The 15,350-nt window shown below is 34.4% G+C and overlaps 1 protein-coding gene across 1 annotated transcript in view; it reads right to left on the bottom strand.

Annotated features, from left to right (window-relative positions):
* Nucleotides 1-5,563: 5,563 nt before the first annotated feature.
* Nucleotides 5,564-15,350, bottom strand: part of cv-2 (crosveinless 2-secreting protein) — a 40,252-nt gene continuing 30,465 nt past the window's right edge. Inside the window, 10 exon segments of the mRNA XM_018550569.1 lie at nucleotides 5,564-5,837; nucleotides 5,840-5,863; nucleotides 6,382-6,533; nucleotides 7,871-8,243; nucleotides 8,652-8,839; nucleotides 8,919-9,082; nucleotides 10,277-10,580; nucleotides 11,521-11,703; nucleotides 12,247-12,423; nucleotides 13,140-13,239. Coding sequence (XP_018406071.1) covers nucleotides 5,583-5,837; nucleotides 5,840-5,863; nucleotides 6,382-6,533; nucleotides 7,871-8,243; nucleotides 8,652-8,839; nucleotides 8,919-9,082; nucleotides 10,277-10,580; nucleotides 11,521-11,703; nucleotides 12,247-12,423; nucleotides 13,140-13,239 — 1,920 coding nt within the window. The 3' untranslated portion in view covers nucleotides 5,564-5,582.

Raw genomic sequence — 15,350 nt, 5'->3', positions numbered from 1 at the left:
ATAGCGCTTTCTTTGCGCATCTTTATAATTACTTGGGAGTGCCTCCTCATATCGAAATTTCCTGATTCGTCTTGTCGAGGAGGGCACGATCATAGGAGGAAACTTAGGGAGACTTACAATTAGTACAAGCGAATATATAAACATATGAGACATACTCACGCGATGTTTTCTTTCTCGATCCTATGTATTTTTTTTTTTTTTTCGTTTCAATGATCGTGGTACACGCGCGCATCGACGGTCAGTAGCAAGATTAATAATTATTATTAATTAATAAACACGTAATTAATGTAGACATAGTCGACGAGCTCTACGCGAGCTTTTCCTTTGCTTTTATACACCCGATATTGGCAACTCGATGAGCGACTCTTTCGATCTTCTTCGTGTAATCAGTATAGTGTAATTGCAATTGATGTAACTGTGACGGATTACAATAATATCATGGCGAAAATAACAAAAAATTTCCTGCGCTTCGAGAACTTATAACGACAAAATAGTCATGTTTCCTTTATTTTTTAGATTCTTTAGAAATTCTCTTATAACGCAAATCATCGGTAGGAAAACAGCTCGTTGAGTTGCGATATATGTATAAAAATACAGATTCAAGGACGAGCTCGTATCCTCTTTCTCGACTTCTTGTTCGTCTTCTTACGTAAATAGTGAATTTCCAGAATCGTTACCTCGCGATTAACGTCATAATTTAATTATGATGGGATTTATCCGTCGTGCAATATTCTTAATGCAGTGGAATCGCGAAAGAGCATCCGATTAATGAGATTTCTTTTCCAATATTTCACATTGAAAAATATGTTATACTTCGTCGCAGTAAGGACACGCTTTTATAGGCGCCATTAAAACCGCTATTGCAGTAAAAGGATACGAGTTCGCGTTTCTTTACAACTTGAGACTATCGGCTATTATTGAGCGTGTTCCAAGATAATAAAAGATTTAATGTAGTTCTCGCCTCTTTTTTTCAACGGGCGATTCTTGTTCTTCGATTGGGCGACCTCGCGCAGTCTCGCCACGAAATTATGTCTTATTTTTGCATCGATTGTCCGATATAATTTCGAGATATCGTAACAAATTTAACCAGTTAAAATCAGAATCATTGTTCTCTCATAGTATGTACTTTGCCAATTCTAATTATAATTAACTAATTATAATTTACATTGTTGTATCATATACGATTATATTACTGTAAGTCAATGTGATAGTTGGCATACTAGCTCTCTGCACATTCTGCGTTCGCTGCATTCGTTCACATCTTCGAGTGTTACGATAATGCAAGATTTTTGTTGATCCATGATATTATAACTTTGAGAAATGTAATAAAAAATTTCTGCATCCATCAAAATGAGAAATGTACCAATTTCACGTCCATAGCCACGAAAACCTGATATTGTTTTTGCAATAGTATAACAATATTAAATTTGATTATTTTATTAACACATTGCAGATTTAAAATATTCCTAGGGGCTGCGCGATCTGTGCCCGAAATCTATTTTTGTACTAAGAAAAGAGAAATTGAAATTCATGAAAAGGAGGCTGTTGCTTCCTTTTCCCTTCTTTCTACGTGCGTCATATCTAATGAATTTCTCATTGCCACATTTATGGCATTTTCTTGTAAAGTTTTTCAGTCTGGTCCAGGTGGTGTAAGAAGGCAACTGAGAGGCATTATAAGAATAGCTGATAAGTTGCAATTGTTGATACATATATCTACGAGAGAGAAAGAGAGAGAAAGAGAGAGAGTGCTATATTAGGCTAAAAATCCTAATAAGCATGATTGCATAGAATTACAGTTTTGCAAGAAGGATTTTGTTTTTATCTTAATTAGTTTCATTTTTAGCATTTGAGAATATTCTATCTAATAATAATAAATTCATATCCGATTGAAAAAAGATCTGAAAAGTAAGCCATTATCTATCAACATATTTAATTTTAAATAGAATATTTAAAAAAAATATAAAATCATTATTTGAGAAATTTTTATTTTGTTGTATATTTATAGAATTAACTTTTATTTTAACTGCTATAGATATAATATTTATTTAATAAACAAATAAAAATGTGTTAGTGAATGATACATATTATTTTTATATACATATAGAAAATGTTTTATATTAAAATTTGATCATTGAAAGGACGATATGTTTGTATTTATTTTCATTCTGTGTAATCAACAAGGATTGATTTGACGCTAAAAATGATAAATTCGTTAATTTGAAATATGTATGTATCAGAGTGATTTTATAGCAATTCCTTTTTTTCTCAATAGAAATATGATGTGGTACTAGACTTGTAGCAATTCTTGATTTCTATCTTCTTCTCATTCTATCACTCACTCTTCCTTTGAACTGTCATTTTTTCTGTTTCCCTTTCTTGATCTCTCATTCTAGATGTTATCTTTTTGATCTTTCGAAAGATAGGGGATATAGTACGTTTTCATTGATATGAAATTTTGAAGGAATCGATGCGCAAGTATGCGCGTCTGTCGCTATTTTGAATGGAAAAATCCGGAAATTTCATCGAATTCTTCTGTAAATGAACATTGAAGATTCATTAACGGAAAAAAAATCAGAATAATTAAATATATAGGTCTCTAATGTTAATGTTATTTACTTGCTGCATATTAATATTTCATTGTGCGTAAAATAACGAATTATTTTTTTGACAAGGGATGAGAAGAAAAATTCGTTGGAAGCAAAATATCTTTTCTTTCAAAATCGTGAACTATACATAATGCATTTGCGGCGATAAAAAATAATTAATAAAATTTAAAACCGAATGAGACAATGCCATTTATAATGTATAAATTTAATTTATATTTAAATATAATTTATTAAATTTGAATTATTTTAATGTAAAAAATATTTTTATAACAGAAACCATAACTGCACATTTTAATAAATAATATAATATAATATAAGAATTTATTTCGTTAGAGTTTATGTACTTCTCGTTCTTGTAACGTAAATATTAATTTTTTCGTGGATGTTTGAAAAAATTTATAAGAAGCATATCCGATCTGTGATTAATTGATATCTTTTAATTGGATTAATAACGCTGCAGATGCGTGCGTATTTTACGGGGAAGTAGTTCAGCAATTGACTAGCGCATTGCACCTAGCATTTAAGTTAAAGAAAGAGATAGGAAATAAAGAGAAAAAGAATAGAAAAAGATAAGGAAGAAGGTAGAAAGTAGTCAAAAATGTAGAATATATATCAGGATATCCCGATCAACGCGTAGCACTCTCTACTTCATCCTATCATACTGTAATAAAATCTGTCGTTTTCTTGATTACGCCTATATATAATATACATATTTACATATATATGACTATTTTTAAGATGTTTTGTGCATTTATAATATCGTAATAAAAGTTCCGAATCTCTCGTGTTATGAGGTTTGTTAAATGATTTTAATATACACGATAATTTCTCGTCCGTTCGTTGGAAATACTTTTAGGTATTACTTAACGTTTGAATTTTTTCTAAAACATTTTCATACTTTCGGATAGAACACGTTCTTCTCTTTTCCTTAGTACATCTTATACAAGATTTATTTCATACATTTTAGTGTAACTAATTTGAAATCTATCGGCATGTAACATGAAATCTCTTTGGTCTAAAAAGAAAGTAAGGCCACAATTTGTAATAATACAACTTTGAAAACTCTCAAACGTGTTGACTGTCAAAAGGAAATGTCTCTTTAAATAAATGAATATATATATCTGAAATTGATATTACTCCCTTCTCTTTATTCCACGTGTTATTTCGGTATGCGATATAATTTTTTATACTAATTTTACAGAATAATGTCTGTATATATGGGGAAATAAAGAAGAATAATTAGAAAATAATTACAAAAGTTACGTTTTTTTTTTTACAATATGACGCTTGTAGAACTTTCTTGATATATTTTCGAATATAGAGAGGAAGAAAAATAATTTTACAGACATAGCGTCTGTGAATATAATTGGTTTATTACGCTCAACTTTTTGTTCTACACTATAGCTCTATGCTAAAGTCGACAAAAATTGGCTAACGCTTTGGACTACCCGATATACAGAGTTGGTTCGATTTCTCGTCGAAACTCGTCGGTGATAATTAATTACAGTGTATTTTGGCTATGTACAGATTTACTAAATTAAAAAAAGAACGTCGTTCTTTCGCCTTCCGCAAAAGTACCTTTAATAAAATAGATCTACACTGTTTTGCAAAATTTTGTAATAATTTGCTAATAATAAAAAAAAAGAAGAAATATATAATAAGAAGGGAAGGGAAAAGTCGAACAAAGAAACTGAGTAAAAAAAAAAGAGAATAAGTGAAGAATCAATAAAAATCGTGGCACGAATGATTAGAAACCATGCTTAGTGCTCGCTTAACGTTAATAATCGTGTCTTTCTATATACAATTTGTAAACGTTTCACTAAAACTAAAATATATATAAACATTATACGCTACTTAGATATATGTATACATAATATAAAAAAGGTGTACTCATCGGAGAAAAACGGGAAAATGCTCCCTCCTAATTCTACATGACGAAAATGTAAGAATCTGATAAACGGCGAGCCTGTGAATCCAAAGATCTGTGTAAAACGGTGGATCTATGATGAGATCAGAGATCTATGGCACCACGGATCTAGAAATAGAACATATTTGTGAAGTCACGATTCATGAGTGCAAGCGCAATTTGTGGATCTCTAAATTTATTACAGATACAGATCCACACAAGAGAGCGATCGTGCAATCGCGGAATTATGGATCAAAAAATTTATGAATTGAAGGCGCAACGCGCGTATCTGGAAATCCGTTTAGATGTGCGATTTACGGATAAATCTCCGGATTTAATTGGGTTCAAAGATCTCAGAAAGCGCGAAAAAGAGTTTAAGAAACCGCAGATCTATGATTCATCAGATGAATTCGACGATTCATTGAACTGCGGAGACTCGCAAAAAAGATACGAACACAAGATATACGAATACAAGATTCGGCGGAAACACAGATCTGTGGATTCGAAGACCCGCGAGTCCACACATATTTATATGTGTACACATACATATACATATAATCGATTGATTGCGTTAAACTGGGATGTACATGCTATGCCGCGAGCCTGCTCATCGGCCGAAATACTGCACGGTGTTCCGAAACATTACAAGACATCTGCTGCTAACAGCTAAAGTCCTCACGAATTCAAGCATATCGGTTTTGTTTATCAAGTACTAAAAGTACTTACGCATATGTATATCTCTCGTTCAATAGAGCTCTACTTCTGCGTTTATTTGAGTGATCGTACATAAGCCTCTCAGTGAAGTCCATATAAAATTCATAAGGCAGCATTCAAAGTTATCAAATGCCAATAATTACGAGATTACAATACAACATAATGATACTACAAATTGTCAATTACGGTACCTCACATCAATTTTTTTTTTCTTCGGTAATAAAAATCCAACATCCCATACACGAGGGACGATCTTAAAACTAGATATGTCATTCTCGATTTACAATAATGCGCGCGAATTTGCATTGACATAAAATTCAAGATTAAATTACACCAAGTTAGAGCTAAATATGAGTTTACTTTTTGTGCTTCACTCCGTGCGACACAAGATCATCCATTTTCCGATATTTGCACGACTCTAGTTTTGACTCGTAATGCTTCCTCTCGGATCTACGGGATTTCGCGTGAAATCGTGACGCACACATACACACATGTGAGATCCATGTTCCGGACGTCATGGCTGCGTACTTGTGCTGCTGTGACCCACGTGAGATTTCCGTACGAATGAGCGCGAAATCGCCACCGCTCCGCGTCGACGAACAGTCGCTACTATAGAGGCACTCGAGTCAGAGTCTGACTGAAAAATTCACTATAAAAATAAAAAAGATGATAAAATGTAAGAATGATTTGTTAGAAATAGTGGTTACAGGTCGATGACTTTTTTAAATTGCAAAATTATTCTAATTTTAAGAAACATAAAACTAAATTAAACAAGTATAATATTTTTATTTAAAAATGCAGAAAGATGTTCATTTTGCGCATAAGAGTAATCTAATTTTTATAAAGTCTGTGTAAAGATTCGTAAAAGAAATATTTATAAATTCTAAAATCATTTATAATTTTTAAAAGTATTATAATAATGGAAAAAATATCATATATTTTGTATAAAATATCATATATTTTTATTTAACAGTAAAAATTCTCTTTTGTGTACTTTTTGTGTAATTATTATTGATATATGATTATTCATGTAATCATTATTAATATAAAACTTGATTCTTTCCTTGTCAAAAAGTTATGAAAGAGTACTACTCCGGCTCGAGTGCGTCCCTAGTTACTACTCGACGTTATTAACACGGGGGCACAGGAACTTACCGTTAATGCATATTGATACGAAGTGGTGACTAGTAGATTCTCGCCGAGCACTCCGCCGCGTCCGGTCTGCACGCTCTCGCAGACAGAAGGAGCTCTTGGGAATAGAAAGATAACATCGCGAAGAATGTCGAAGAGGAGACGTAAGCTGGTAGCTTGCAAAGTCGAGAAAAAATGTTCAACTATTTTATGCTTCATCATTGTTAACAGTTACATACGTCGTTTGTCGTAATATAATACCACGATTATTCCGACGGCTTGTCAGTCAATATACGTATAGTCGTTCGTATTACATTTGCAGCGCAAGCAGCGAAACATTTTCTACCGCATTAACAGTCTATTGCCGTTTCTCATTATAGACGGAAGACTTATAAGTGCCGCGTGCATTACGTTGCTCCACGAATAAATAAGCATTTATGAATACTTATTTCACATTAATCCCCTCGTGGTATATATCGTAGGATAACTACTAAGAAAAGTGCCACGTTATTTGTGCTATTCACTTATTGAGTATTTAACCGCAAGCTTTATCTTCCACGATAGAAAATTCCATTTTGGGAACTCATTCCGAATTTCAGAGAAAATTCTATTTTTCTTTGACTATCTCATACGCGTGTTTTATAGTATCATCCAATTCTATGTACAGAACAAATGTGCATTAATTCCACCTGTTCCAGCATCGTATCTCTTCTTCATTATTCGTATATACTAACGTTATCTTAGAAAGGAAAAAGGGGGAAGAAAAGGAATGGGATCATACATAGAGTGATTTCTCTCTAAATGCATGCAGAATGTATGATAAGGCCGTTCTCGCTGCACGTCTTTCGAGATAGAGTTTAGAGGCCGGACGCGGCGGTGGACAAAGTGCGCGATTAATGTAAACGGCGAGCGAAATTCGTCGAACTTATTGACTGGTCCCAAACGGTATAACATCTCGTGGCTTTTCGCCAGTGCGGCAGCGGGATGTCGAGACGCTTACATTCGTGCGCATACGCCACGAAGGACTCGCAATAGCAGCGCTGGGTCGGACACTCACACATGTCCTGAAGGCAGGCTTTGTAGTACATCGCTGGATTCACCTTCTTGTGGCACGGATAAAAAATCTGTGATTTTAGTCGATTACATAATCTGCAATCACAAAAAATTGTAATAGAAGGCGTTTATTTTGATGAACATAGAATGAATTTTGGAAACATTTAGGTATAGGCGATTATTAAGATAATATGCGACAAACAAAATAAAAGAAAAAAATAATTAACCGAATGATACTATAATTGCGGTTTAATTAAAAATTAGTTTCATTGAAATATTTGTGTTACTAGTAATCACCAACAATAAGGCTATACTTTTTATAAATAAATATTATATAAATATCAATTAAGAATTTTAAGATATTAGAGAAATCATTTTAGTTATTATGTATTTGTAGCTATATAAAATAATTGATATAATAAAAATATATTTTACTTTTGATCTTTCCTTTCTCGACAACGTCTCTGCCTGGTATTATTTCCGAATTTTGTTCGAGGACACGTCTTCTTGGCACCACCCACAACCCAGGATTGACCAAACTGCTGCGGATCCTGCACCACTCGTCCATGTCGCACAGTAAAGTCGTCTTTGATTTGAGAATTGAAGTTACCACAAAGACCACATAGTTTACTCCTATATGACGAAGGCACAGACACTTCGAGAAAGCTGATACCATCCCAATGAACCTTGACCCCGATTCGCGTATTGACAATTACACTGTCGTCTGTACGATTGAGGTCCAGTTGGTTAGCAACGCGATAAGGAACATCCACCTTCTTCCCGTTTACTTTCACTCTCATTTTCTGACCAAGATTTACTTTCAGATCACCGATCTGTAACATAATTGTAACGAATAAAACTAATAAAACGAAAAAAATTTTTTTTTCCATCTTATTCGGTGGCAATTCTTTTCGAATAGAGCAAAAAATTCTCTCAGAGAAGATTTTATTTATCAAGGCTATTAATTAAGTTATTGAGCCAATTCATCAATCAAAATCTATAGTCTTATTTGTAAAACAATTAAAAAAGTATCTTAAAAAATTTTGGAAGCATCAGTTTTCAATATACTATGCGAGTAAGTGATATTATTGCATAAAATGCGAATGCAATAATGATGCTTTATATGACTCTTTCTAGTTTTTTTTTTTTAATTAGCTTCAGTCTGTTCAGTTCAAGGAAGCAAGACTTAAATTTATTTCGTGCTACAATTTATATTAAAATTTTCGTATAACTTAATATACCTTTATAGCAATAGTTTTGGTCCACGCTGAAAATTTCGTCTTTCTAGCATCATTGGTTACCCGTATGCTGAATGTGTGAGAGAAACAATCGGTAACCAACTGATACTTGCATGCTCCCTTAAAACTGTAGAATTTACCGTCAAATGTGCGATAGTGCGGGTCTCCAAAAACTGTACAAACTCCGTCACCTGGAATAATTAATAATTTTAATATTTTAATTAAATATACACCAATCCTTCGAGAGGGGTATAACACGATAAAACTCACGTTCGACACATCGCGGACAGCATTGGCCTTCCGGATGTTCCAATTTGGAATTTGGCGGGCAACGGAAGTTCATCGGTGGACACTGAGGCATTGCGCAGCGCACTTTGCCCTGTTTACAGGTGCATGTCTTGCAGGAATCCAGCTTCCAATTTTCGCCATCCTGCCTAGGACAAAAAAAGTCGTTTAAATGACCCTGACAAGATGAAACGTCTAACGATAATGGATACGAAATCAAAATACTTGCGAGAAGATATTTTCAAGATTCGCAATGAATTTAATTTTTTTTAATCCTTTGAAGCCTAGTGGTATATTTTTAGTAAATATTAATCTATTTAACTAGGGCTTGTTTTAAAAAAATTTTATTTAAACTTTCAGAATATATTGTAAATACAATCACAAAAATTATGTACGTAGTAAATCGGAAAATTCTCGAGTTAACCTTGAAAAATTCGATATAGTGTGTAGTATAACTTTTGCATGTCAATTATTCGAATTTATAATCGATAGTAATTTATAATATTAATTTATATTATAATTATAAAATTTATGATTATATAATTTCTAATATTTACATTATACATATATAATATAAATACATATGTAATTGCGCGTAATTTTCAAGCACAATATTTTCATATTCTAATGATAGGAAAAATAATTATCAATGCAAAAATATACCATAAATATATACATAAACAATTTCATTATAATTTGATAATATTTTATTTCTTGAATACATCAGTCTAAATTTTTATACTTCAGTTCTATTTTTGCCAATCTCCTAAATCTTTAAAAATAACTAAACAATATATATATCACATTGTATCGTGAGCTTTTTATACTCAATACAAATTATATTATAAATCAACAAAATAAAATATACATTGTAAGTATATAAATATTAATAAAGTCGTTTCAATTCATTTTAATTTATTTTTTATTTTTGTTTATTTTTATTCTCTTGTATTCTATTTTTTAAATTTTCTTTTAAAGAAATTATTAATAAGTATGTTAAACTAACAGTGCCACACTTTTTTTGGAAATAACACGTAGTAAAGATTATCTTTGATAATTAAAATAAAAATTAGTACAAATTCAATTCTCTTGAATCCTATATTTCTGATTTTGATCTGTTTCTTCTTATTTCAAAAGTGGTGCCAGTTTAATATAGCAGTGCTATTGATTTTTTCGAAATGGCACATAGTACAAAATTATTTTTAATTATATAATTTAGTACAAAAGTAGTAAATATTTTAAAGATCCGATTTGATTTTGTTGACTTGCTTCTGCCAGCTTAATAAAGGTTATTTGATAATGCCCTAGTTTAGTTTCTCATTTCGCAATTAGGTTGCTCACGCGATGGATAAGATTGCATGACGACGAATAAAAGCGTGATACTCGCCACATAAGTTCTTCCACCATAAGAGCAAGAAGCTCTGCTCTCCTCGACGAGCGAGCATTGCCGGCAACAGCGGTTGAGTTGGGTCACCTGATGTTCCCTGGGACATTCCAGCACCGGACAGGTCTCCCTCATGCACGAGATCGCCGAATTGACGCAGGTGCAGCGCGTACAATGATCCGCGTAAAATTCACTACCCGAGGTATACAAACCCGTGCCTAGCATGCACGCGCCTTTCGGAGGTGAGAAAAATCTTGCACTGCCTGTGTGATAGAAGTAGTGTTTTCAATCTTTTAACTTGAACATGTGCTAATGACCGCGCTACAAGCAAAACTATATGAATCGTTCTCTTGTAACACTTGTCAATTACGCGAATTATTTTCTCACGTATAACTGTATATCTAATGTTATCTGCAGTCCAATGAGGTATACTAATAGGTGGTTGTAGGTATAATAATATTTGTAAATTTTATGCTAATTTTATGTAATATTTTTTAATTTATGCAGTCTTAACGCTATCGTTTGTATTTTTATCCGATGTAATTATCGCGATATGTATTTCATATTTTGCATTATATTTTCATGCAGAATTTGAAAGTTGCAGGGAGATATGTATAATCAAATGGCAGCGCGTATTCCTGGATGGTTAGATGACAATCGTAACATTACGTGCGGCTGGTTTTTGCGCAATTGCGACATTGGAAAATAATCAGATTCGTATAAAACCGGTTCGCGCCTCTGGTATTGTAAGAGAGATCGGAATGACCTATAAATTCAAAGTGACTTTAATTGTTTGTGCAATTGCTTAGAAAATATTTCGTTTGAAAATTTCTGTTGAAGCAAACCTCCAGTATCTCGTTATTAATTTGATCCCTCGGCATTGAAATGCTTACGCAATAAATAAGTAATCTTATATCTTTATGTAATATTAAATGTATATTATAATTTAATTAGCGGCTTGTGTGTCGTAAAAAAAAAAGAATAACGTGTTATTACCGTCATCTAAATTGAAAATATATATGCAAATAAAAGTAAGGAAGTAAAAATTAGCGAATAATAATAAGGAACAGACTTCCCTTTTTGTTTTAACACAATTTTTAGAAGTCATTATTTTAAAGAAAGATCATTTCTTTTTTCTTTTCGTAGCAGAGACCCGGCATTCATTTTAATGAATTTAATTGAAAATTATTTAACTTCTTTCACCTCGACAATGTGGACAGCATTCCCCGGGTTCATTGACGATCCTCGTTAGAGGACAATTAAGCGTCGGACAGGCTTGCTTCGCGCAGGTGAGATGCCCCTTGTTGCATTTGCAGGTTACGCAGGGGTCTTCCGTCGTCGTCACCGACCTATCCTCCGTCACTTTCTGTCCATTCACTAAACAACCTGCAAAATATAGATCAAAACATTTCGCGCTTAGCTTCTTTTTCTGTATTCGGGAATGAAGTTGTGTCGAGTCAGAATATTAATTCATGCGAAACGATACATACACATTTTTCTTTTTCTTTAGAATAATATAACCACATAAATTTAACACACGACGTCCTCATAAGATTTCGCGTCGTACAAATAATATAACGACTGTTTTGTATATAGAAAAAAATCGCAGTTGTATTATTTGTACGATGCGAAATTTTATGAGGACGTCGTGTGTTGAATTTATGTGGTTACATTATTCTAAAGAAAAAGTGAAATAGAATGTTACGTGTTACCGTCCGTTCGTTTTTCGTCGGGTAGAAGCGGCGCTGTAATTTTCAATCATTATCGTTCTCCCCTCGTTATATCAGCGGAACATTCCAGTTTTAATTGCGCGGCAGGCAATCAGACGATCGTGAGAAATATTTGTGAGATTGGCGTGGGTAATTAGTAGCAGCAGCAGCAGCAGCAGCAACATCAAAGCGCGCAAGAAGGAAGAAAAAAGTTACGCACCTTCGCATATAGGACAACACTGGCCAGATGGGGCGGCTTTCGGATGAGAACAGGGCGTGTAACACCGTAGTCTCGATTCAGTGATGACGCCCGCTTTACAGGTGAATATTTGACAGGGATCGTTTTCTTCCGTCCACTCCGTGTCCGATGCATGATAAACGCCGTTCTGCATGCACCCTAAGATACGTGAAAGAAACCGAAGTCTTCTATAAGTACCATCATCTACACGTAAAATCGTACATCGAATAATTTATATACATACCGTGCAGTTGAATTAAAAGTTAGACAATAAGACTGTTATTTGCGTACTTTGAGAAGATAGCATATTCGAATAAATATTTGGATGCTCAGAGAGAACAAATTAACAACTGATAAGCTAGAAATATACTTATCTCTTGTCTTTTTAAATATAAAGTAAAACTACTGACAATATTACATATTTTTATTCTTTATATGTCTTGTTATTTATTTTTATATTTTTTTTTTTGGTGTACTTTATACAATATACTTGCTGGGCGAATTTTGTCTTCGTCCGGCAGGCGGCAAGTGAACTTACGTCACCATTAGCATAATTAATAGTAGACGATAACAAAGACCATGCATCTGTCAGCTACATTTTATAAACAGAGACAGTCGCGAGAGACTGTGACGTTAAAGTTCTTCGGGTTTATCATCATGTCGGCAAACAGAAGTGTCTTTGTGCCCCGGGAACAATGCTCCGCCGGTCGAGCATTCCGCGAGTTTTCGCTTTTCCTTCTTACCGCCACCGGCATATTCTCCCTCTCCCTTTTTATCTCTCTCTCTCTTCCATTCCGGTCGTGGCGCGGGTAAACTCGAGCCAATTAGAATGATTAGGATAATTAGACGAATTAGCGGACGGACAAGTATTCTACCTGTGCATTTGTGGCAGCACTCGTTGTCGCGAGGGTCCAGCAACGCGTAGCAGCCTTCGATGTTTGGACACTGTTGTTTCAAACACTCCACGAATCCATTCTGGAAGAAAAGAGGCGAAAATTTATTTCTCTCACGTATGGACAGAAAGTATACAAGGTGATATTCAAAGTCGTACACTTTCTATCGGCCTTTCTTTATGACTCAAGAAAAAATACCAGCTTCTGAGATAGCTATAGACTTACATATATTATATAAGTTATATCTATATATGAGAGAAAAGTTGTGACATATTTATATAATTCTAAAGAAAAGGACTATCTATTTTATCATAAACGTGATTTATATTATATACTCCTGGAATACAATTCATTGTACTATCCGCAGTCTAATAGATTCAAAGATGATGACTTACTGAAATTTATACTAATTCAGGGGTTTCATTGAAAAAGACAATTTCGCTAAGTTTCAACATGAAGAAAGTCACGAGTTGCGAGAACAGAATGTGAATAAACGTATTACGAATCGGAAATTCGGTTGGCAATTGAGTTACGCAGCGGCGGCAGCGAAATTCCGGCTTGATTTTTTTTATCGCCCGTCTTGTTCCGACTTCTCGTCCATATCCACGTTATCGCGTTCCAGTAATTATTTCTCCGGTTTCGTTATCGGGTTCTATAATTAAGTCTTTACGGATTTATCTTCTGTCAGAATTACGTAAACTAATTTAAACGTGGGTCCGACGGTCACATACGTACTAGACCTAATTATATGCCGCGAAAGAAAGATCTCTGTTTTTTAGATATTTTTACGCAACGTATTCGAATTTAGTTATCATTTTCATAATAAATGCGCGGGAAAATAAAAAGTAATATAGAAAAACTGTCGTAGATAAAGAAAAAAACAAAGCACTCTGGAAAGAAAAAGTATCACAATACGTATTAAACTAAAATCAAGCAAACACTATAGATTTTGACTTTATTATTAAATTTTTTAATGACTTTCTTTATATAATTGTTACTGCAATTACATGTACTTTCATGCTTTGTATTTTTTTTATATATATTAACTAAATGTTAATTATTGTGAATTTTACTTCCGTCATGCAATCAATACAATACTTTTGATAAAGGAATAACCATATTACTGCAATAAGAAATGGAATAACTTTATAAACAAGAATGATAAAATAATTAAGAAATTAATAAATCTTGGCGATAGGAATGTAATAAATAAATAAACGCGCAAACATTCATCTAGCTAACTGAACGTACGCTCGCTCGGGCGATTTATGACCGTGTTTCATAAATGATGAATGATTGATCGCGGTCGACCGCTTCGGCGCAACAAACAAATAATTATGTCACACATTGCACCGCCGCGCTCGGTTGCAGTAGCAACGGTAACTGCAGCAGCGGTAGCAACGGTGGCGGCAGCAGCGGGGCGAAAACAAGAAGCCTCATCTCGGTCGGCCACGAGTCGACGAGTCAATGAACCAAACGCGCAGATAAATCGCCGCGGTCGCGCTAAGATCATTCGCGATGCAGTCGGTGCGTCGGGAGATGATCGAGGCTATACGGGCGGCGGCGCGTCATAAGATACACGCGTGAACGCGAGCGTGAGTGTGCGTGCGTGCAGGCGCGTGCATTCGCTGCGCAACCGCGAATCGATTGCATCGAACGAATCGATGTGGAAATTCCTCTCTTTGACCTCCCGAACCAGGCCAAGCTACTTTAACCCCTTTAAACCGTTCCGTCACCACATGGCGTTGCCTCGTCGTATTTGATAACGACACAATCTACGAACTGGACTATGAAAACGGTCTTTCCATGTCTCTCCCTCGCGGTTTCTTTTCTCTCAATCCTTACCCCTTTCCTCTCCTTAAGAGAAGAATCGCCGTATCGGGTACGACCAGACGGATTTTTTTTTCGCGATTCCCGCTAGTCTTGCCGACGCGTCACTCGATACACATACGTGTTTCTCGTCTGCTACTCCCCTGCTGTGCGTTTGCATTCCTTTTTCCACATTAAAACACTTCGTCACGTTACAATATTGTGATATATAAGATCAATATTCTTCGCAGAGCTCGAAATCAATTCTCAATGGAAGTTTTGTAGATTATGAGTCTAATACGTTAACTTTTAAATTTCTCAGTCACGTATTACAGAATTTGATCTATTATGGATTATTATATACTTTCACTGGGGGGGGGGGGG

Source organism: Cyphomyrmex costatus, unplaced genomic scaffold (assembly GCF_001594065.2).
Source record: "Cyphomyrmex costatus isolate MS0001 unplaced genomic scaffold, Ccosl1.0 scaffold123, whole genome shotgun sequence".
Classification (NCBI taxonomy): Eukaryota; Metazoa; Arthropoda; class Insecta; order Hymenoptera; family Formicidae; genus Cyphomyrmex; species Cyphomyrmex costatus.
The sequence above is the reverse complement of the archived record's forward strand: the minus strand, read 5'-3'. Positions and strand labels throughout refer to the sequence as shown.